This window comes from Eschrichtius robustus, chromosome 20 (genome assembly GCF_028021215.1).
Source record: "Eschrichtius robustus isolate mEscRob2 chromosome 20, mEscRob2.pri, whole genome shotgun sequence".
Classification (NCBI taxonomy): domain Eukaryota; kingdom Metazoa; phylum Chordata; class Mammalia; order Artiodactyla; family Eschrichtiidae; genus Eschrichtius; species Eschrichtius robustus.
In genome coordinates, this window is record NC_090843.1 from 1,879,564 (window position 1) to 1,903,637 (window position 24,074).

A 24,074-nucleotide genomic window follows, 5' to 3' on the forward strand; every position below is an offset into this window, starting at 1 on the left:
GCCGAGCCGTGCGTGCCGCCGTCCGCGCCCCGGCCCCGCGTCGCTGCCTATCGCTTATCCTATACCGGCTGCAGCCGGTCTCCGCCGGCCTCGGGGGCGCGCCGCCGACCATGTGCTGCGAGCGCGGAGCGCCGCCAAGGAGGGGGCCGGCCCGGCGTGCGCGCGCCGGCCCACGTGGACGAGGCCGTGCCGGGCCCGCGCCCGCCCGGGGCCCGGGCCGGGGGTCACGGAAGGTAACGGCCTCGCCGTGCCAGACCCCAGACCGGCCGTGGGGTCCCGCGGGGCCGCCCCCCACCCGCCCCGGCCCCGCGCATCCTGGCGCGCCTGGCCCGACCGGACCCCGGCGCTCGGCCGCACTGTAAGCGGGGCGCGCCGGCACCCAGTCTGCGGACACGTCCGGCCGGACGTGCGGGGTCCCCGGGCCGCCTCCCTTCCCGCCGGCCCCGCCCGCGCCCGGAGGGCTTGGGCTCCCGGCTGCGGCGGCTCTGCGCCCGCCCCGGGCAGAACAGGTTCCTTCCAGTTCGGGTGTGAGCTGCGCGCGCAGCGCCGCGGACCCCGAGTTCCTCCTCTCGTGCCCGCTTCCCCCGAGTTCGTCAACTCGCGCACCCCAGCGGTTCCCCTTGGGGGGGGGGTGTGGGCCCTAGGAAGCTCGCGGCCGGCTGCCACGGGCGCTTTGCTTTCCCCCCTTTGCTGCAGAAGCGACAGCATCGCGTTGCGCGCGAGGGATGTGGGCGAGCAGCCGGGCTGAGTCAGCATCCCCGGCCCGGGGCGCGCGCGCATCCTCCCCGCCAAGCGGGAGGCGACGTCCACACAGGTGCCAGGCTGCAGAACTCGCGGGGAGCTCCGGTGGGCGAGGGACCCGGACGTCGAGGGGGTGCGTGCCCCTCGTCCCGGAGTCCCGGACCGCAGGGTCACAGGGGGCTCATTAGATGATGCTCGGGAACCTCAGTAAGGAGCTCGTCACGGGGACAAAGCCGTGTGTCGCGTCCCAGGCGTTTCGGAGCCCGCGGGGGCACAGACTCGGCCGCCTGGTGTCCACCTCACGTCCCCAGGGCCTCTTTGAGAACTGCTCGGAAGCAGAAAGCCTTATTCCCCGCGTCCCCCTGCCGACTCTGGCACCAGCCGCTCCCTGCATTGGGTTCGGAGAATGTGCTTCTGATGTGAGAAACTCGGGAGAGCCTACTTTGGGGGTGCGTGTACGGAGGGTCGCCACCGGGAGGAGTCGGCGGTCTGAATCATAATAAAAAGCCCTTTGCGGTCGCTGCCTGATTTCCCCCGTGATTTTGGCATCGGGTCTACTGGGTTAAGTGCCATTTTGTGCTGTTAACAAGCTCTGGCGTGGGTTAGGGGAGCAGGTGTGTTGGCGCAGAGTGCCTGCTTACGACCGGGACGGTACAGCCGGGGGCCACTGATGAGCTTTGCAACCTTGCCCGAGAAACCTAACCTCCTGGAGCATGAATTTCCAAATCTCTAAAATGGGGACAATCATGGTATTCCCAGAATCAAAGGATTTAATTGATGATGCCGGTGAAGGACGGATCACAGCGACTGGCGTTGTGTATGGTACGCCCTGACTAGCCAGTAGCTCTTATTGTTACTGCTGTTTGTGGCTTTCCAAGTCCAACAGCTGACTGCAGCACACATCCTGCACGCGGTCCTTTTTCGAGCTGTTCTTCCAGGACTCCACACGTAATGAAATTTAGAATGTGACTTTAACCACCGGCATGAAAGCACTTAATGCTAAAATAGGAATGCCTGTAAATATAATCTTCCATGTTTAGGATCTTACAGTGCCTTGGGACCTGTCCCTGCTCTGAGTGTGGAAATGTCATATTTAACATGACACAGCACATTACTGTATTGAGATCTGCTTAGGAACCTAGGTGTGCAGTCCATTAATTATAGCTGAGTGACTCCAAGCAAGTCACCAAAGATCTTGGTGCTTCAGCTTCTTGGTTTTAAAAATTAGACAGATAATGCAGAAAGCCCTAGGGGTGAATGAACGTTTGGGAAAGTCGCATCTGAGTGTTTGACCAGGTGAGATGAGTAGCTGTTGGAGGAGCATGGCTGTAGTGATAATAACAATAATAATGTAATGCTATTTTATTCATATTAATTGTACCTATTAGTATTTTTTTTTTGCATTTTTGCTTTGTTCCCTGTATTAGGTGCCGTTCATGTGATCTAATTTTAAGCCCATCAGCAACCTTCTACAGTTGACACTCATCTCCATTTTACAGATGAGAAAAGTTGAGGCACAGAGCACGGAAGGGATTTTCCCCAAGGTTCAGACACACTGGCTCTTTTTGCAACTGAGAGCTCTTCCAAGTATGACATTTGCCACCTGCGTTTGGATAACAGCAAGCTGTCTGGAAACCCAACCTCTGTCCAGTCTTGCCAGCCACAAAGCAGTGACATTTGTCCACCGTGGTTAGAGGCTGGCTTCACCTTGTTCCCTGAATCCTAGTGAGACTAAGTGTGAAAACCCCTGTTTTTCTCTCTCTTCAAGGGAAAGCAAAGGAGGGGAAAGCACGGCATTACCATGCTAATCAATTACCTCCCCCCCCCCAACCCCCCGAAAAAAGAAAAACAAAACTAACTCTGTTTAGTTCTAAATACGAACAAAAGGACCTTTACAATCTAGAGTACAGAACCAGAAAAATCAGGAAATTAAGTTCAGGGTTCAGCTCCCCTCTTAGCCTCTTCTCTTGTGTCTGTCGCAACCCAAGTGGCGGCAGAGCCCCTAGGGCCCTTCGTTTACAGGGGGCAAGGCTATAATGATGCCTTTAGAAAGTCCCACAACATCTCTGGAAATGCGTTGGCTCCCGAGAACTGTCCCCACTGCTGTCTCTTTTCTAGCCCTCCTGTTTTGGCTCATTTGCATGAGAACAGATTCCTTTGTGCAAACTTGGCCTGCCTGGTCTCTGTGGACGTTCCGAGTCCTTCTAGTCTTCATGTTGGGTTGCTAGGCAGATATGACCCTGGCTTGCAAATAAGCTCCCTGCATTTACCAGCCTGTGAGAACTTCAACTTGGGGTAAGTAGGCTGAAAGGCATCTTGTCTGGAGCTCAGGGAAGTATAAGCCTGCTTTTAAGGGCTGGGTCTTCAGAGCAGCCAAGGAAGAGGGGGAGCCCTGGAGGGGCTTGTAGGGAGGCCTGGACGGCCTGCCCACCTGCCCACTCTCCTCCTTCCCTGTCTCTGCACCACGTGCCTGTCTTACCATGAGTATTCGATGAACTCAAACTCCTGCTTTAAAACTTTAATATCTGCTTCTCCGGACAGCACAGAACTTCACAGACTTTTCCCTCTAGGAATCCTGACTTTCGAGGCGGAGGTGCTGGGTTTATCTTGAGGTTTATAGGATTTCCCCCAACCCTGACATTTGATGGTTTGAGGGAAGGCAGGGCCCTTCAAACAGAAATGCATGTTTTGGGGAGAATTTGAGGATTTCCCAAGGGGAAAATCTGTTCTGAGGCACAGTTTTGGGGGAATCACTTTTCAGAACATCAGCTCTTTCTTGAAGCTGATTTGTCTGAGAACCCACCATGGGGCAGGCCCGCTGTTGCTTTATTCCTGCCTGGTGGGCCTTCTCTTGCTTAGCCAGAGCCAAGATCTCACTAGGGTGCCCTGCTCTAGCTGTAAACACCTCTGGGGGGAAGATCAAAATATTATGTCAGGGAAAGCTCCTTTCTTCAAGTCAATATGTCCCATCTCCCAAGTGCATCTTGTTAAAGATGCATTTCCAAGAAAGTTACCTTGTGCTTAATAATAATTTGTCAAAATTTATAATATACGTTGTTTGATTATAAACGATTACTTACAGTAGTAATGATAGTGGCTCGATCCAGAAGGGATTTTTTTTTTTTTTTACACTTGGAGCAAAGCATAAGCAATTAAATTTCAATTTCTACACAAAGTCTGTGTTCCAGAAAAGTAGGATAAGGTAATTCAGTACTTCTGAACATAAAGTTCTAGTATATTGAGATAGAATGGAAATACAGTTTTGAAAAAAAGAGAGAAATGATAGAAAATTTCCAACCTAATGAGAACTCTTCTCAAGTAATTTTTGAATGAATGATGGTGAGAATTCCCTGACGGTCCAGTGGTTAGGACTCGGCGCTTTCACTGCTGGGGCCTGGATTCAATCCCTTGGATTGGGGAACTAATCCCTGGGTCGGGGAACTAAGATCCTGCAATTGCTCTGGTGTTTATAGGACATTGGATACATTGAAAAGCGTGGTTTAATAGTTTTGTTATAAAAGTCCACATTTATGGATACAATTGAAGTGATAACTTTTGCAGCTGTTTAGAATTGGGATGAAACAATGAAGGTAACTTAACACTGTGAGGGTTTTAGGGGCTGAATGTTTGTGCCCCTCACCATTCAGATGTTGAAGCCCCTCCCCCTCCCCCTCCCCCTCCCCCCTCCCTCTTGCAATGTGACAGTATCTGGAGGTGGGGCCTTTGGGAGGAATTAGGGTTAGATTAGGTCATGAGGGTGGGGCCCATATGATGGAATTCTTGCCCTTATAAGAAGAGGAAGAGAGAGAAATCTGTCTGTCTCTCTGTGTCTCTCTCTGTGAGCACACACTGAGGAAAGGCCATGTGAAGGTGCAGTGAGAAGACAGCCATCTACAAGCCAGGAAGAGAGCCCTCACTAGCACCTGACCATGCCGGCACCCTGATCTCAGACTTCTGGCCACCAGAACCAGGAGAAAATACATTCCTGTTTTTTAAGCCACCCAGTCTATGGTATCTTGCTATGGCAGCTTGAGTTAATACAGAAGGGGTTTTTTGTTTTTCCAGATTCTTTTAGAGGATACCCAAGCAGAAACATCTGCAGGCCAATGAGGAGGATCCTTATTAGCACGAGGACAAGAAAGATGTGGTTCCCTGCCCTCCCGGATAAGTTCTCCCTGGAGAGAGAAAACAAACCCAGGAGTCACCATAGCGGGCTGTGAAAGGCAAGGGAGGGGGGCTGTGTCATTGAGAGGTTTGGTGGAAGATGCTGTAAGTGGTAAGGTGCACGTGAACGTGGACTCCAAGGCCCGACTGGAACCCCAGGTCTGCCCTGGTAGCTGTGTCACCTTTGGGCGAATTAACCTCTCTCTACCTCAGTCTGCTCATCCGTGAAAGGGGGATGGTAATAATAATAATACCTCCCTCGGAGGGTAGTTGTGTGGGGAGCTTAGTGCTGTGTTGCTACGTTAACTGAATTAACCTGTGTAAGGGGCTGGGGGCGTTGAGGGAGATGGAGCTCGGTGGGCCTAGAACGGGTAGGAAGGATCTTGCAAGCACTGGCAAGGCGGAGGGGTGAGGGGTGAAGAGAATGAGAGGAAGGTGGTAGTGGGGGGGAGAGCATGCTGGTTTTGGGGACAGGGAGGTCACATCCCCACCCAGGGTACCAGGGGCCTCTGGTGATCTGAATTCTCTCACGTCTGGTTACCATTCTGGGCAGTGTTGGTGTATCACTGTGTGCATTGCGTTCACTCTGGAGTCACTTTTACTTGGATGTCAACACTGGTATTTGTCCTTTTTTGTCCTCATTGTTTCCTGCTCCTGTAGTTTTGTCGTCTTCTCGCTGCTTATAAAGAAAAAAAGTGAGAGAACAATGGCCTTGAGGAGGCCTCTCTAAATGATCTCAAGCCTGTTGCAAAAGTCCTAAAAACAGAACAAAACAAAAATTAAAATTCCCGGAAGCAAGTAATTTTAATCACATTGCTTTCAGGAACAAATACATGTCATATTAGACTCTTATGGCACGGTTGTGAGTCATGAAGTTTTGGAAAGTGCTGGGTGTGGGACCACTGGGTTTTGTCCCCACCAAATCAGGCTTCCTTTGGATAATTGTGGAAGTCCCACCCATCATGTTCCTCAAAGTCCAAGGAATGAAAACCTGCTCTCCTGCTATGCTTCTTGCCTAAAGGGAGATGCTGGCTTTCCCCATCTTGTCTAAACATGCACAGCCTGTCTGGCTGCTCCCTGGAACAGGACACACTGTTAAGCTTCTATTTTAACCCTGTCAGAGCAGTGCATCCGTGCATTTCCAGGCGGCTAGCGGGATGAGGCAAAAAAGCTAGAAGGATGCTGCAGGACTGTGTTAGGGGTTTGAGGCAAGGAGGGACCCTGCCCTGCCGTGGTCGGTGGAGGGCTCTGGCCTCTGTGTTGAGCTCAAATGCTTAGTAGGGATCCGGGGCGGGGCTGGGTACAGGGAACATCCATCCAGCCTTCCACCCCACGTCCATTGCTCCTCTGTCCGGACAGCCTCTGCTCATACAGCCCACTCATGCACACTGGCGAGTGCAGTAGTTTCCCAGGCCACAAAGCCACACCTCGGAGGATGTGGTCCATACTCTCAAAGTGTTTACTCTCTAGTTTAGGAGAGAGGACACATATGTGATTATCACCTAAAGCAGCACCTCAGCAAGGGCGCTTTTGCAAGTGAGAATCTCAGAGGCAGGGGAACTGAGAAAGGTCATCTGAATTTAGGGAAGTGATGAGATGAAGCTGGGTTTTCAGGGTGGAATGGAGGCTCGGCCATAGTGGTTCAGGTCAGATGCACTCATTTGGCAAATATGGGTTGAACACTTCCTGGGTTGGGTAACCGGATTATGCAGTGTGTGAAACAGATAGACATCCCTGCCCTCGTGGAATTCACATCTTAGAGTTGTGGTGTTTTCTTGTTGGAGCAGTTAGCTCAGTGTCACGGACAGATAATCCTTTTGGATGTTTCTGATATTAAAAATGTAATTCCCACTTTCTTTTTTAAAAAAATTTGTATGGGAGTATAGTTGATTTACAATGTTGTGTTAGTTTCAGAGGTACAGCAAAGTGAATCTGTTATACATCTACATATATCTGTTCTTTTTCGGATTCTTTTCCCACATAGGCCATTACAGAGTATTGAGTAGAGTTCCCTGTGCTGTACAGTAGGTCCTTATTAGTTATCTATTTTATATATAGTAGTGTGTATATGTCAATCCCAATCTCCCAATTTATCCCTTCCCCTGTTACCCTGGTAACCATAAGTTTGTTTTCTACATGTGTGACTCTATTTCTGTGTTATAGGTAAGTTCATTTGTACCCTTTTTTTTTTTTAGATTCCACATATAAGCGATATCATGTGGTATTTGTCTTTCTCTGTCTGGCTTACTTCACACAGTATGACAATCTCTAGGTCCATCCATGTGGCTGCAAATGGTATTACGTAATTCCCACTTGCAATTGGCATCATCAGCAAAGGACCATTTCCCTCACAGCCCCTCTACATCTTGACCTCGTACTGTTACGTTGTCCAAAACCAGATTTGCTGGTAGGCAGTGTACTCCAAGGACCATGCTAGGTGTCACCAGAGTCTGCCCGGGACAGAAGGACCCAGCTCAGGTCTCCCAAAACAGCACCGACAACCATGGGATTGTGTGACCAGGAACTATAGTTTGGAGCTTTGGAAATGCAAATCAGGATGACTCTTCACTTTCCCTTTGGCCTTGTTGTAACCATATTGTTTGTATCTTTTACCTTTTCTGGGTTCAGAATCCAACAGCCAAGAATGCTGACAGACAGCTATGACAAAGAGTCAGCCAATAGCTGCAGGGAGTCTGGTTTCACCGTCTATACTCGGAATAGTTTTGCTTAATATTAATTGTAGTAACGCTTTGGCTTTGCATGGTACGTTTTTCAGAGTATTCTCATGTTTGTTATCTCTTTATCCTCAAGCCATTTGAGAGAGGGGAGAATAATAGTCCACATCTCTGAGCACTTATTGGGAGCAGGCACTCATGTTGGGTTATTTCATCCTCATGTTGGGTTTGGGGTGGAGGAGCTCTTCTACGGCTCTGTTTTTCAGGTAAGTGGGGAAACAGAGGCCCAGAGAAATTCCATAACCTATGCAAAGTCACAGAGCTAGGAAATGACTCTTCTGGATCCTGGACACATATTCTTCTGCAGACAGGCCATCACATCCCCAAAGCCAATTCTCCAAAAGGCAGATTTGCCAAGTAACTACTTCACTTGATTGAGCATTTTTTTTTTTTTTGGCCAGACCACGTGGCTTGCGGGATCTTAGTTCCCCGACTAGGGATCGAACCCCGGCCCATGGCAGTGAGAGCACAGAGTCCTAACCACTGGACCACTGGACTGCCAGGGAATTCCCTGAATTAAGCATTTTTTTCCCCCAAGTTTTGGTCTTATCCTTACTTCTGCCCCTGCTTCAGCCTCAGAGGTTCTCAGATAAAACTTAGCTCGGGGACTTCCCTGGTGGCGCAGTGGTTAAGAATCCACCCGCCAGTGCAAGGGACACAGGTTCGAGCCCTGGTCCGGGAAGATCCCACATGCTGCGGAGCAACTAAGCCCGTGCGCCACAACTGCTGAGCCCGCGTGCCACAACTACTGAAGCCCACGTGCCTAGAGCCCGTGCTCCGCAACAAGAGAAGCCACCACAATGAGAAGCCCGCACACTGCAAAGAAGAGTAGCCCCCGCTCACCGCAACTAGAGAAAGCCTGCACGCAGCAATGAAGACCCAACGCAGCAAACATAAACAAACAAACAAATAAATTTATTTTAAAAAAAACCAAACTTAGCTCAAATCTCTCTTAGCAGGCTTGGGCTGCCGTACCAAAATACCACAGACTGGGGGCTTACACACAGAACTTTGTTTCTCACAGTTCTGGAGGCTGGGAAGTCTAAGATCAAGATGCCGGCTGATTTGGTTCTTGGGGAGGACTCTCTTCCCGGCTTTCTCACAGCTGCCTACTTGCTGTGCCTCCATCTGTGAGAGAGAGAGAGAGAAAAAGCTCTCCCCTGTCTCTTCAAATAAGGGCACTAATCCCATCATGAGGGCTCCCCCCTCAATGACCTCCTCTAACCCTGATTGTCTCCCAAAGGCCCATCTCCAAATACTATCCTATTGAGGGGTAAGCCTCCAACATAGGAATTTTGAAAGGACACCATCATTCAATCCATAATGGAATCTAACATATTTCATTGTAGAGGTGCAACAGATCTGGGGAAAGGATAAATCTGCAAAAATAGAAAAGACAGTAGGTAGCATTTAAGAGAAAGTTTTCCCTCTTCTCATGCAAAAATGACACAGGAAAAAACGAAGCTTTGACACATGAACCCCAATCAGTCTTCTTTTTCTTTTTTTACAAATTTATTTATTTATTTATTTTTGGCTGCGTTGGGTCTTCGTTGCTGTGCACGGGCTTTCTCTAGTTGCAGTGAGCAGGGGCTACTCTTCGTTGTGGTGCGCGGGCTTCTCACTGTGGTGGCTTCTCTTGTTACAGAGCACCGGCTCTAGGCACGCGGGCTTCAGTAGTCGTGGCTCACGGGCTCAGTAGCTGTGGTGCTCGGGCCTAGTTGCTCCGCGGCATGTGGGATCTTCCCGGACCAGGGCTCGAACCCGTGTCCCCTGCATTGACAGGTGGATTCTTAAACCGCTGCGCCACCAGAGAAGCCCCAATCGGATTTTTGATGATACTAACAAATGATTGTTTATTTTAAAAATGGGGGCTTTACTAGGATTGCAATTATACCCTATTTTATTTTTTAGTTTTTGAATGTTTTTTAAAGCCTTTATTGAATTTCTTACAATATTGCTTCTGCTTTATGTCTTGGTTTTTTGGTCGTGAGGCATATGGGATCTTAGCTTCCCGACCAGGGATCGAACCTGCACCCCCTGCATTGGAAGGCGAAGTCTTACCCACTGGACTGCCAGGGAAGTCCCTGTGATTACACTTTAAAATAATTCTTATAATTTAGAGAGCCACATAGAAATGTTTGTTGATGAAGTTGTATGATAGCTGAGATTTGTTTCCAAATAATCCAGTATAAGGGGAGGATAAGGGAAAGACAAGTAGGAGGGGAGACGGGTAAAACTAGACTGGCCCTGTGTTGATAACTGTTGAATCTAGATGTTGGGTAGGTATGTGTGAGTTTCTCAACTTCTGTATTTTGACAACTTTCATAACAAAAAGTTTAATAAGTAATAATAAACACTGCTTTGTAAAAACTCCTTAAACATTTGGCAAACAGGCTTTAAGGGAGTGGATTTCAGGTAATTGACTGTAAGCCCTTTTCATTGGATCGCACCCCTCATGATTTTTCTTCTCAAGTGGAGGATGGAGTTTTATAGGAAGGATGTTACTCAGAGGCCCATCTACTCTCTCTGTTTTTCTGACCTGTGTTCAAGGACCCGGATATAATTTCTGCAGGGCTACTGGGTTTTAGATGCGTGGTGTGATGTCACCTCTGCTCTCCCAAGTTGGCTCCTGCCACATGGCTTCCTTCTGGGACAGTCCCAATAAGTGGTTCCAGCCTAAAGCCAGGCAGGATGTCATCTGTCCCTGTGGATGAGTTTCCTGGCATCCCTGGGGTCACAGAGGTTGATATTCCCAACAGGGTGTGGCTATAGGTATTCAAGCTTAAAAATTTTTTTTTAAATTATCTAAGTGGAGTTGCTCTCCCAGTTTGGATGGAGGTATTCAAAGATTTCTTTTGCTCCAGTTAGAAGATAAATGAGTCGGGGGATGTAACGTACAACAGGATGACCGTAGTGAACCTGCCGTGTGGAATATTTGCAAGTTGTTAGGAGAGTAGATTCTCAAAGTTCTCGCTACAGGAAAAAAGCATTTGTTTTTCTTCTCTGTCTCTCTCTCTCTGTCTCTCATTTTCTTGTATCTATATGAGATGATGGATGGTAACTAAATTTACTGTGGTCATCATTTCACAATACATGTATGTCAAGTCATTATGCTGCATGCGTTAGACTTACACAGTGCTGTACATCAAAGATATCTCAATAAAATGAAAAGAAATAAAGATGACAGAAAAAAGATTTCCTTTCCATCCTCTGTTGAGCTAAGACTGAGGCCCCGTACATATGCTCTAAGAAATCTTTCCGGGTTGGGCCAGCCCCAAACTGACATGTTGGGGTCTAGAGGCAAAGGGAAGGGGCCTTGAGGATGTTTATTACACATAGACGTTAAATGACCATCTGATGTTGGCCACCAAGGTAACTGGATTCTCCTCTGCCCTTGGGCTTGGATGAGGGCGAGGCAAAATTGAAGGAGGGGCTCACCGTCAGGGCTGCGCTTACACGGTCAGGGCTCCTTAAGTTCTGCGCCCTGGGCACTTGGCTTGCCTCACCTGGACTCACCTGGGCTCACCTGGGCTCACCTGGGCTCACCTGGACTGCGGCAGTGGACTCCTAATCTCCCAGTAGAGCAGCCAGAGGGATCCTGTTACGCTGAGTCGGAGCTTGCTGCCCTCGCTCAAATCCTCTGGCTCCGGGGAGGCTGTCTTCCTCCCGATTCCAGCTAATCAGCGCCCTTCCTCGCTCCGAGGCTGCTCCTGTGGCTTCTCGGCTGCCCTCACGTGCCCCAGCCCTGCGCCCTGCTGGGCTCTCTGCCCGCGGTGTCCCTTCCCGTCCCGACTGAACCTCCCAGCGGTGCAAAGCTTCCTCCCCTTCTCTCCTGGATCCACCTAGAAAGACCACCTTCTCAGTGAGGCAGTCCCTGCCCTTCTTCTTTAACTCGCACCTGTTCACCGGCTCGCTCTCCCCAATCCCCCTCCTGTGGTGGTTTGCTCCCTGATGCCTTTCCTGGGTCCATGTCTTCCCCTCCTCCCCCCAGCAGGTAAGTGGCAGGAGGGCAGTGGGTTCTGCGTGTTATTCACCGCTGAACGCACAGCGCCCAGATGGAGACCTGTGCCTCGGTCCCCGTTCGCTGGGTGGATGACTGAAGGCACGGGGTTGGAGGGGGGGATCATTCCCGACAGACGTGGGCAGCTGGTGCCCTGGGACCCCCGCGTGACTCCTGGCTGCAGCCAGCGCCCCCAGTGACCGTGGTCCGACTGGGCGGGTGAAACCACAGAGCTCTGCAGCCGGAGCTCACACTCCCTCTGCGCCTCTGTCTTTCTTGGCCTCAGCTCATCCGAAGCTTTGTCTTTGGAAAACCAACAGAGCCCTCTGCCAGAAAGGTCTGCCCGACTGTCTTGTTGCTTCAGCTGTTTGCAAGGCGCTCTTGCGGGCTGCTTGGCCACAGGGGGCCCACGGGGAACCAGGGTCAGGTGATGGGCAGCCGGCCCGGGTGTGCAGCCTGCAGAGCACATCTTCGGGGCAGCTCCTGCTTTCCGAGGCTCAGCCCTTCTGGCCCACAGCCCGCCTGTGAGTCGTTTCCGTGATGAGTACCCTTCCCCATCAGCAAGCCCGGAACCCAAAGGGAGGCCCAGCGGCCTTGCTCTACGGCGGGGTCATGGAAAAGAGCGCAGACCATCGCAAAGCTGATTGGCAACCAGAGCTCCTGAGGGCACGGGCAGGGTTGGTGCTCGCGCCCAGCAGAATGCATCCCAGTCGGCTCAGATGGACCTGCCTTGGCGGTGTGTGTGGAGCGCCTTCCAGCCCCGTGGAAAGAGGGGTGAAGGCTTTGTTTGTCACACGCTCCCCCTTCTTCCTAAGGCCCCAGGAGTGCTCCTTGCCTGTGTCCACGCTCCCTTCTTTTATTTATTTGGCTGCGTCGGGTCTTAGTTGCAGCGCGCGGGCTCTCTAGTTGTGGCACGTGGGCCTAGTTGCCCCACGGCATGTGGGATCTTAGTTCCCCGACCAGGGATCGAACCCGTGTCCCCTGCATTCATTGCAAGGCGGATTCTTTACCACTGGACCCCCAGGGAAGTCCCCACTCTCCCTTCTGAGATGGGGAGTGTGATGTGTAAAGAAAGTTTGGGAAAGTAACCTCAGATAAGACACTGAGCCCATAGTCCTTAAAAAAAGATCTTTAAAAAAGATCTTGGATCTTTAAAAAAAAAAAAAAAAAAAGCACAACGACCCAGCTTTATTGAAGTAGGATCGACAAATAAAAACTATATACAACGTGATGTTTTGATATACATATACATTATAAAATGATGACCACAATCAAGCTAATTTAACACATCCGTCACCTCACATAGTTACCTTATAAGTTTTTTTGGTGGTGGAAACATTGAAGATCTACTTTCTTTGCAAAATTTCAACTATGTAATACAGTTTTACGAACTCTAGTCACCATGCTATACATTAGATCCAGTCACCATGCTATACATTAGATCCCCAGAAGTGATTGATTCTTTTTTTTTTTTTTTTAATATTTATTTATTTATTTGGCTGTGTCGGGTCTTAGTTGCAGCACGTGGCATCCTCGTTGCCCCGTGTGAGGTATTCGTTGCGGCATGCGGGATCTTTAGTTGTGGCATGCGAACTCCTAGCTGTGGCAGGCATCTAGTTCCCTGACCAGGGATCGAACCTGGGCCCCTTGTGTTGGAAGCGGAGTCTTAGCCACTGGACCGCCAGGGAAGTCCCAGAAGTGATTGATTCTATGTAACTGTTTGTTTGTACTTTGACAAACTCCCTTCCACCTCCCCCACCCCCTAGCCCCTGGCAACCATCATTCTCCTCTCTGCTTTTGTGAGCTCTACTTTTTTAGATTCCACATATAAGTGAGATCATGTGGCATTTGTCTTTCTGTGCCTGGCTTATTTCACTTCCCATAGTATCCGCCAGGTTCATCCAGGTTGTTATGAATGGAGAAGAATCGCCTTCTTTTTTAAGGCCCAGTAATTCCGTTACGTGTGTACAATGCACACAGCACATTTTCTTTACCTATTCACCCATTACTGGACACTTGGGCTATTGTGAATAATGCTGCAATAAACGTGGGGGTGCCAGTGGCTCTTCAAGATATTAATTTCATTTCCTTTGGATATAGACCCAGAAGTGGGATTGCTGGATCATATGGTCGGTCTATTTTTAATTGGAGGAACCTCCATACTGTTTTCCATAATGTCAGCTTGGATCTTAATCAAGGTCTGTGGCTTGAAGTCCATTCTTTGAATGTCTGACTTGCTTTTTCCCTTTAGTTAAAAACAATAAGTGGGGAAAGGATTAAGTGTCTCCCTGGAGGTGTGGGCGTGAAGGCTAGGGCCATGGTGTACTGGCTAAATTAGCTTACTTCCATGCCATAAAAATTTTAAGTATTAATGATTCTGTTTGAAAACCTCAGAGGAATGTTTTATCCACAGAATTCTTAAGAAAAACAATCTGTTTACTTATGTTCCCACCTTAATTTTAACTTCCTTCTTAAGTGGTTTTTTTCTGCGCCCTGGGGCGTTTTGTGTTGGGTCATTCTGCAATGCATTGTGGGTGAAGAATGAGGCCGCTCTGGTGTTCCAAGCTAAGTAGCTTTAGGAAGAAAAGCTCCCTGCCACTGTTGCTCATGGTCAGAAGCCAGTAGAATAAGGCAGGTCAACAAGTGTTTGTTAGGCACCCTGCTTGTGCAAAGCCTCTTTCTTCTAGAAAGGGAGAAGTCTTTGGGGCCTCAAGATCAACAAATACCAGTTGAATCTAATTGAGTTTGAAATAATAACTTTCCTTTTGGAAAACAGAAGAATTTGCGTTGCTGAACAATTGATTCATTGCCCTCCAGATGACATGACTGTTGACTCGGAATTCCTTTTATTTTGATTAAGTGCATAGCTGCCTATCCTTTTGACTTTATCTGGATCTTCCAGAACTTACATACCTCCAACCACTCCCATCCATCTGGGTTGGCCACTGGGTTGGCTGGCTGGCTTGGTCGGCTGTGCATTCCTTCCTCAAGGGCAGGGATACACAACTGGAAATGGCATCTGTCATAACCCCAGCCCTACTAGCACCTGTATATATTAGTATTACTGTTATTTTTTGAAGAATGTGACTGTTCATTTATTTATTTATTTATTTATTTGGTTGGTTGGTTGTGCTGGGTCTTAGTTGTGGCAGGCGGGCTCCTTAGTTGTGGCTGGCGGGCTCCTTAGTTGTAGCATGCGAACTCTTAGTTGCAGCATGCGTGTGGGATCTAGATCCCTGACTGGGGATTGAACCCGGGCCCCCTGCATTGGGAGTACGGAGTCTTAACCACTGCACCACCAGGGAAGTCCCGCATCTTTATATATTATAACTTGGTTCTCCTTTAATGGGTTGGGTGTTCCATGGAGGTTTTTAAAATCTGATCCAGAATTTCAAGTCTATGTCTCCTTACTAACCTAGTCAATTTAGGGCTTATAGGTGAACTAGGGGTAATATGGTTTTATTCTGTGTTTCCATTTGCAACCTGCAGTTGAAAGCATAACCTTCCATTTCTGTCTTTCAAAACTCAGCCTGATTTATTGTTTTGTGTTTTTCCGCTGAGGCTGAATCATCTCTAGCTAGGTCTCTAGTTAGGTTAAGTATCAGTTAGGTTAATCACCTCCAGTTACGTTAGTTTTCTTCTCGGACCAGAATCTGGATATTTTTTCCTAAGCATCTTGCTACTCAAAATGTAATCTAGAGGCTATGTTAGAAATACAGACCCCAGGTCCCAGCCTCACCTACTGAATCTACATTTTAATAAAATCTCCGGCTGATTTGTATGTACATCTAAATGTGAGAAGCACCGGTTGAGCATGTTCTTAAGATTTTCTTATTAAAAATTACATGGTCAAGATGTAAAGGGACACATTTCCGTTAAACATTTTTTGGACATTTTTTCCTAACATTTTATTATGAAACATTTCAAACATACAGCAAAATGGAAAGAGTTCTACAGTGAGCTCCCTAGACTGTCCACCTAGATTCTACCATTAACTGATTTTTTTTTCCTTTCCTTTTCTTCCCAGTTAATTTCTATCAAGAATTTTATAGAGAGGGACTTCCCTGGTGGTCCAGTGTTTAAGACTCCGAGCTCCCGCCGCAGGGGGCCTGGGTTCAATCCCTGGTCCAGGTACTAAGATCCCTCATGCCACACGGTGTGGCAAAAAAGCAAAAACAAAACCAGACTGCTCCTTTATTGGGGAATTCCCTGGCGGCCCAGTGGTTAGGACTCAGCACTCTCACTGCCGAGGGCCCAGGTTCAATCCCTGGCCGGGGAACTAAGGTGCGGCCAAAAAGGAAAAAAAAAAAAGAATTTTATATAGAAACGCTAGTTTACAGCATGACTGTTAGAAAGAATCATGTCTTGGTAATAAGGTAATAAGGGTCTCACCCTTTCTTCTAGAATCCTTGATGGTTTTGACAGGGTCGCACTCAGTTTGGGAATTTCTTGTGAATCAGAGAAGCACAGTGAGGTAGGAGTCGGGCACCAGGGGGATTTCACAGAGTGCGGTGCTGGTCCTTGCCCCTCCGTCCGGAACACGGGGCCTCAGAACGTTCTCCTCTATACGGTGAGCGGGTTATGAGAGATCATCTCTACTGTTGCTTCCAACCCTGTAATTATAGGTCTATTGCAAATATCAGCATCACTGTTTCTCAGGTGGAGAAAGCAATGAACCTGTTCAGTAGTCGAATAAGAAGGAAAACATCTGTCGGCCTGGAAAAGTGATTATTCCCTAAGCTACTGAGTAAAACACAGCTGCGCTGGCAGTTTTAACTCTGTTTTCTCATCAATTTCTGTTCTTTCAGGAAACCTTACAGACACATGAAGCCTTCAACCATCTGGAACTCAGAAACTCGACTGGGACTGACTGTGGCTTCTAGACTGTCCAGGTGTTCTGCAGATGTGAAAATTTATCCCGCTCTCGCCAGCCGGAGCCCCGAATGGATGCAAGGCTTGTGCTCCGGCTCTCACATCTCTGAGCACAGAGGGGTCATTTCCTAAGTGGCCAAAGAGCAGTTGTTGACACTGAGGTCTGATTGCTGCACACGACCCGTCACCTTATGGGGCTGGGCTGGAGAAAGCCAAGTTCAGGGTTGTGAGTTTCCCGACTCTCTTGAATCACGATTCCAGACGGGGGCCTCATTTCTGCAGCGCCCACCATCCCTGTGGGCATCACCACCACCACCGTCACCGCCAGCAGCTTCTTGCCAACTCCACCACTGCACCACTCCACACAGCTGGAATCCTCCCCTGATCGCCATGGCCTGGCCTTTCCTAAAGGTTTTGTTGGTGGGGGTGAGTTTCCTGGGATGTCTTTATCCTCTCGTGGATGTTAGCTTCAGTGGGGAAACAAGAGACCAGAAACCGAATTTCGTGATCATTTTGGCAGATGACATGGGGTGGGGTGACCTGGGAGCAAACTGGGCAGAAACGAAGGACACTGCCAACCTTGATAAGATGGCTGCAGAAGGAATGAGGTGAGTCCTGAGATGCCAGGAGATGCCAAGCCAGCATCTCTTTGGATATTTTATCCTGACTCTTTTGGGGGGAGGGGGCCGCATAAAGCACTTAAAGAGCAATTGATGGATCCATGTTGATTTAATTAATTGATGGATGGATTTGGTTTGAAGCCAGTACAGCATCATGAAGGAATCCATCCATCCATCCATCCATCCATCTGTCCATACGATAACTCTTCTTTATTTGGCCACGCTGCACGGCTTGTTGGGATCTTAGTTCCCTGATCAGGGATCGAACCTGGGGCCCCGGCAATGAGAGCACTGAGTCCTAACTGCTGGACTGCCAGGGAATTCTGATAACACTTATTCTGTGTGTGTCTGTGTGTGTGTGTGTGTGTGTGTGTGTGTGTGAGTATTAGGAGCTGGGAACACAAAGGTGAACAAATAACAATCCTTGCCCTCAAGCTCTCATAGTGGAGACAGGTTGAAAGGAAAGTACAGATTACAATCTAGTCCGAGAGGCTGCATCAGGAATTTTTGGAGTCTGTGGGGAGGGTGTGGACCCCAGCCTGGGGGTTTAAGGGAGAAGGTGCCCTTGAAGAGTGACTGAAAGTCAGCGGGGGCGCATGAAGGCCAAAGGACTTTCTTATCTGTGAGCGGACAGGACTTACTGGTCCATTTAAGGCGCACTTAACGCTAAGGGACCACAAAAGGGGAGGAGGTGTATATCTGAACTGGTCGAAGTTTTATGAATATTTTAGATCGGTTTTCTTCTTGGGCTGACGTTGATCTGACTGGCCCGCTCAGATCCCACCTGCCTGGGTTAAACCCCTCCTGTTGGCTCCGTGGGAATCATCCCAACCGGCTGGTTAGGACAACACATGGGGTGTCTCTGGAGTTTCAGCCACTTGCATCCTTAAGCTGGGAGCTTTCCCCTGAGATAGGGACCCTTGGTGTCCCTGCGTCTGGTCTCACCCTCTCCAATCCGTCCTCCTCACCTCAGCCAAGGTGAACTTTCTAGAAACACTTCTCTGCTTCCAATCCTTCAAAGGCATTTGGTGACCCTAAGAATAAAATCCAAACTCCAAAGAACAGTGTACAAGCCCGGCCCATCCTCTGCACCGGTCCTCTGCACTGGTCCTCTGCACGGCCCCTCCTGTCTGATGGCTTCTTTAGCTGTTGCCTCCCTCTGTTTGGGCCTCACCTATGTGATTAGTTCTTCTTCTTCTTCTTTTTCTTTAAATTTAATTTTTATTCTATATTAGAGTATAGTTGATTTACAATGTGGTGTTAGTTTCAGGTGTGCAGCAAAGTGATTCAGTTATACGTATACATATACCCATTCTTTTTTTTTTTTTTTTTTACTTAAAAAAAAAATTTATTTATTTATTTTCGGCTGTGTTGGGTCTTCGTTTCTGTGCGAGGGCTTTCTCTAGTTGCGGCAAGCGGGGGCCACTCTTCATCGCGGTGTGCGGGCCTCTCACTGTCGCGGCCTCTCTTGTTGCGGAGCACAGGCTCCAGACACGCAGGCTCAGTAGTTGTGGCTCACGGGCCTAGTTGCTCCGCGGCATGTGGGATCTTCCCAGACCAGGGCTCGAACCCGTGTCCCCTGCATTAGCAGGCAGATTCTCAACCACTGTGCCACCAGGGAAGCCCCTACCCATTCTTTTTCAGATTCTTTTCCTACACAGGTTATTACAGAATACTGAGCAGAGTTCCCTGTGCTGTACAGTAGGTCCTTGTTGGTTATCTATTGCATTGATACATATAGTGATTAGTTCTTCTTGATGCACTTTCCACTACTCCTGTTTTAGTTTCTACTCACCATCTGGTTCCTAACTCCACATGAGGTCCTCAGGAACCCTTTCTTGGATGCCTCAGGTGTACCTTTGCTGCTCTCCATGGTGACTGCTTAGCCACTTGTGTTGGGTTCAACAGCGTCACCCCCAAATTCATGTCTACGCAGAGCCTCAGAACGTGACCTTATTTGGAAATAGGGTCCTTGCAAATGTCATTAGTTAAAGAGCTCTGTGATATCCTACTTGATTTAGAGTGGTCCTAAATCCAACGACCGGAGTCCTTGTAAGAAGAGGAGGGGACACAGAGGGACGTGCAGCAGAGAAGGTGACGTGAAGATGGGGGCAGAGGATGGGGTGATGTGCCTACAAGCCAAAGACACCACCAGAAGCTGGAGAGAGGCCTGGGACGGACTCTCCCTCTGAGCCTCCAGAAGGAACCAACCCTGCTGCCATCTTGATTTCAGACTTCTCGCCTCCTGAATCGTGAGAGAATACATTTCTATCATTGTAAGCCACCCAGTTTGTGGTAATTTGTTATGGCAGCCACAGGAGATTATACACTGCCCTTCTAGCTCTGGGCTTCAGGAAGAAAAATGCCTTGTCTCTTCTTCCACCCTTGTATTCCTAGCACGGTGCCCGGCACTTAGTAGGCTATTCAGAAGTATTTGTTCGTCAGTAAATGAGCTTCAGGAGTTCAGGGTGCTTTGAAATGTCACCCCAAATTTTGCATGTCAGATTTTTTTTTTCTCCCTAGGGTTGAGCTTTAGTGCAGAGCATTTAACAGATCCTCAAAGGGAACTGGGTTGCCAAGTGCTTAAGAACTTCTGCTTTTCGTGTCGAGTGGGTTTGTGGGGAAATATCTGGCCCATTATTTAAACCGCGATTTGTGAGCCTCGGGATTCTTCTTATGAGCTGTCCCCACCTGCACGCTCTCAGCCTGAGCGGAAAGGGCATCTCGGGGACCAGAGGCAAACACAGTTGGGTGGGCTCTGCTACTTTTTCCTCCCTGGATGAAAATATTCTCTCCATCGGAGCCTTGTGACTGTGGCCAGGCAGACAGCCCTCTGGCCTGAGGTTGACGGCTTTTCACCCTGTGCTTTGTTGACAGGAAAGCAAGCTTCCTGTGAGGCCAGGGATTGATTCATCACGGGCTTTTCCCTGCCTACTCACCGCCAGTGGGGAACCATGACTTTCAGAAAGAACGCTTATTGCCAAACAGGGGCTAAGGGTGACTTGAGAAACTGTCTTTTCTATCGTCTCCCTTTTATTAGTGTGTTCGTTTCCTAGGACTGCCGCAACAAATTACTACAGATTAGGTGGCCTGTGTGAAAAAGAATGAAATATTGGGACTTCCCTGGCGGTCCAGTGGCTAAGATTCCGCGCTCCCACTGCAGGGGGTGCGGGTTCGATCCCTGGTCGGGGAACTAAGACCCCACATGCTGCACATGTGGGATCTTAGTTCCCACGTGTGGGGAAAAAAAAAAAAAAAAGAATGAAATAGTGCCATTTGCAGCAACATGGATGGACCTAGAGATGATCATACTAACTGAAGTAAGTCAGACAGAGAAAGACAAATACCATATGCTATCACTTATATGTGGGATCGAAAACATGACACAAATGAACTTATCTACGAAACAGAAACAGACTCACAGACGTAGAGAACAGACTTGTGGTTGCCAAGGGGGAGGGGTGGTGGGGGAGGGATGGAGTGGGAGTTTGGGATTAGCAGATGCAAACTATTATATAGAGGATGGATAAACAGCAAGGTCCTACTGTAGAGCACAGGGAACTGTATTCAATATCCTGGGATAAACCATGATGGAAAAGAATATGAAAAAGAATATATATATATATATGTATAACTGAATCACTTTGCTGTACACCTGAAACTAGCACAACACGGTCAATCAACTAGACTTATAAGAAAAATTAGTGGCCTCAGATAGGCCACTAGTCATATTTATCCTCTCAGAGTTCAGAGGCTGCAAGTCCCAAATCAAGGCATAGGCGGGGTTGGTCCTTCTGGAGGCTCAGAAGGAGAGTCCGTTCCAGGTGTCTCTCCTGGTTTCTGGTGACTGCCAGCAGCCCTTGGCTTGCAGCCTCACCCCTGCATCGTCCACCTCCACAGCTCACATACCTCCCTGCGTGTGTGTCTAAACCTCCCTCTTGTAAGGACACCAGTCATTGGCGTTAAGGCCCATCTTAATCCAGTATGACCTCATCTCAACTTGATCACGTCTGAAAAGACCCTATTTCCAAATAAGGTCACGTTCACAGGTTCTGGAATGACATGAAATCTGGGGGGACACGATTCAACCCAGAGACGTTACTGCTACACGTATAATTTGTACTACACCCATAATACTATAATTAGCCATTATACGACCCATATCTGTGCCTCTGCTCCTAACATAGTCTGAAACGCAGCACCTACTCATGAGATGTTTGTTGCTTTGAAGATTAAGCATCCTGCTTAAGAGGGCAGGCTCTGGTGCCACATGGCTTGGGTTCAAATCCCAGCTCTAATACTTTCCACCTGTATGACCCTGGACGGGCCACCTCATTCCTCAGAGGTTTGCTTTCATTTTCTGCAGGGGGGCAATGGTAGCACCCACCTCATAGGATGTTGTGAGGGTTAAATGAAGAATTAGCTATGTAAGCATTAGCACAGAGCCTGGCACACCGTAGACGCAGATAAATGTTAGCTACGGTTATTTTTGTTATTGTTATGAGAAACAATATCCATCTGAATGGTCAGTGTGAATTTGCTACTCTGCCTATGGAAAGGTCTAAGTGATAACTCATGGAAGGAGGAACGGGGTCCAGGGACAAACCCCAGTAAATCTCTACGTGGACCGTGCACGCCGGGCCAACAGCTGTATTTGAATCAACCCAACAGCTGTGACAGTAACTAACCCGTACCAGTGCTTGCAAGGCACCAGGCTCTGGGCATCGCCCCGTTCAGGTCGTTCTACCACCTGATGCTTCTCTTCTTTCACAGATGAGGAAATCAAGGTAGTAACTCACCCAGAGTTAGCGAGTGGCTGAATCAACGTGCTCTCACTCTAGAGCCTTATCGTTAAGGGCTGGGAGGTTGAGGTGAATTTACCGAGAGTGTCCTTCAAGGCCTGGGCTGGCTTTGCCACAAAGAGGGAAGGAGACCGTCGAAGGAGGTGCAGATTAGAGCCTCGATAGTTCCCCTCCCTCTGGAGCTGACAAAGGACCTCTGTGCCGTGAAGGCGGAAGAGGCAACTGAGAGACGTGGTTGAGATGTCAGTCACTGATGCAGCCGTTGGACAGGAGACTCCGCCGGCCGAGAGTGTGTGGTTGCCAAGGCTGCAGATGCCTGCGATCTCCCCCTGCTGGCTCTGACTTCATCTCCAAGCCCCTCCCCACGTTCCGTCTGCCTCAGGGCCTTTGCACTGGCTGTTCCTTCCCTCTTCCTGGCAAGCTCTCCCCTCAGGCTCTGAGTGGCCGGTCAGTCTCGGCTCCAGTGTCACATCCTGGAGGAGGCCTCTCTGACCTCCCTAACCCTTCACCAAGCGTGTCTCTCACTTTTTCTCCTGATTTGTTTCCATGACCCATATCACCACCGACATGATCTTTGTTTACTTCTTTATTGCCTGTCTCTCATCCTGGAACGTCAGCCCCCTAGAGGAACCATCTAATCTATCTTGTTCATGGCTCCAGTGCTTAAAACAATGCCTGGAGCATGGTAGGTGCTCGACAAAATCTGTGTGCCTGGGTTCGGACTTCTGGATCTAAGCTTCTGGACAGGCAGAGGCGAGTTAACCGCAGCGGGACTTGGAAGCAAGCTGCCCGACTCTGTCACTTACTAGCTCTGGGACACCAGGCTCGTGACTAAACTTTGCTGGGCCTCAGTCTGACCATCTCTAAGATGGGACAGTAGTGGCATCATCGTGGGTCATTTTGAGGAGGAAATGGGTTAAGTCATGTAAGACAGCAGCAGGTCCCTGGTAGGTGTGAGCTCTTATGTTTCCCCTGAACCTTTGGCTCTGCTGCCCTGCTCTCCTCCCATTCCCCCTCCCTTGGCTGGAGGGTCAAGCATGTTGGCTCAGCTTTTGTTCCAGAAGCTCCTCCCTCTGTCTGTGCTGGACCCTCATCCTTCCCCAAGCTGGGCCGTGAGACTCAGCTGTCCTCTCGGAATCTGCTTGATTCTGCTCATTCCTCCACCAAGTCCCCAAGTCATTTTTCTTCCTTCCTCCCTTCCTCCCCTCCTTCCTTCCTTCCTTCTTCCCTTCCTTCCTTCCTGCCACGTGGCACGTGGGATCTTAGTTCCCCGACCAGGGATTGAACCAGGGGTCCCAGCAGTGAGAGCGCTGGGTGGGAGTCCTAACCACTGGACCATCAGGGAAGTCCCCGTTCATGTTTTTTTCAATCTATGGTCGATGCAATTTGCCAGTTTTGTGGTCAGAAGAGGCACCATTCACAACATAATTATGATGTCATCATGGTTGCAAGAAAAAGGAATCCTTGGGGAAAGAAAAGCACAACTTGGGACTTCCTGGGCGGTCCTGTGGTTAGGACTCTGAGCTCTCACTGCTGGGGCCCCGGGTTCAATCCCTGGTCCGGGAACTAAGAACCCACAAGCTGCATGGTGCGGCCGGGGGAAAAAAAAGAAGCAACATTTTCAGAGCCTTGGTTTTGGGGTCCCTTTTCAGACTTCCTAAACTCCAGTTCCACGGAGATAGAATAGGGGTTGCGGCCTAAGACCCCATGGCCTTGAACTCGTTTCCAGCAGCTCACATCGGAGAGCGTCCACATCACACATCACGTGGGGGAAACTGGGGCCCAGAGAGAAATGAAGAGTTTTTACTATTACAGTCAGCTCTCTGACATGTGGGTGCAGGTTATCCAGCTTGCAGATTCACCACATTAAACAATTTATGATGATGATGATGAACAATTTTTTTTTTGACTAGCATTTTTCGGGATCCACTTTAATGAGGTCCAGTTTACATATGATCAAATGCCCCCATTTTATTTTTATTAAGAAAAAAATTCTATTGATTGATTTAATCTTTGGCTGCGTTGGGTCTTAGCTGTGGCGCACGGGATCTTTGTTGCGACACGCGGGGTCTTTCACTGTGGTGCTCGGGCTCTTCACTGCGGCGTTCGGGCTTCTCCATAGTCGAGGCGGGCGGGCTCA

At 49.0% G+C, this 24,074-nt stretch overlaps 1 protein-coding gene across 4 annotated transcripts in view; it reads left to right on the top strand.

The window, feature by feature from the left end:
• ARSG (arylsulfatase G) overlaps positions 1–24,074 on the top strand; it is a 118,655-nt gene that overhangs the window by 28,602 nt on the left and 65,979 nt on the right. For all 4 annotated transcript variants that reach the window (XM_068530576.1, XM_068530577.1, XM_068530579.1 and 1 more), the window contains exon 2: positions 16,449–17,120. In XM_068530576.1, the coding sequence (XP_068386677.1) occupies positions 16,903–17,120 (218 nt within the window). In that variant the 5' untranslated portion in view covers positions 16,449–16,902. The remainder of the gene's footprint in view (positions 1–16,448; positions 17,121–24,074) is intronic.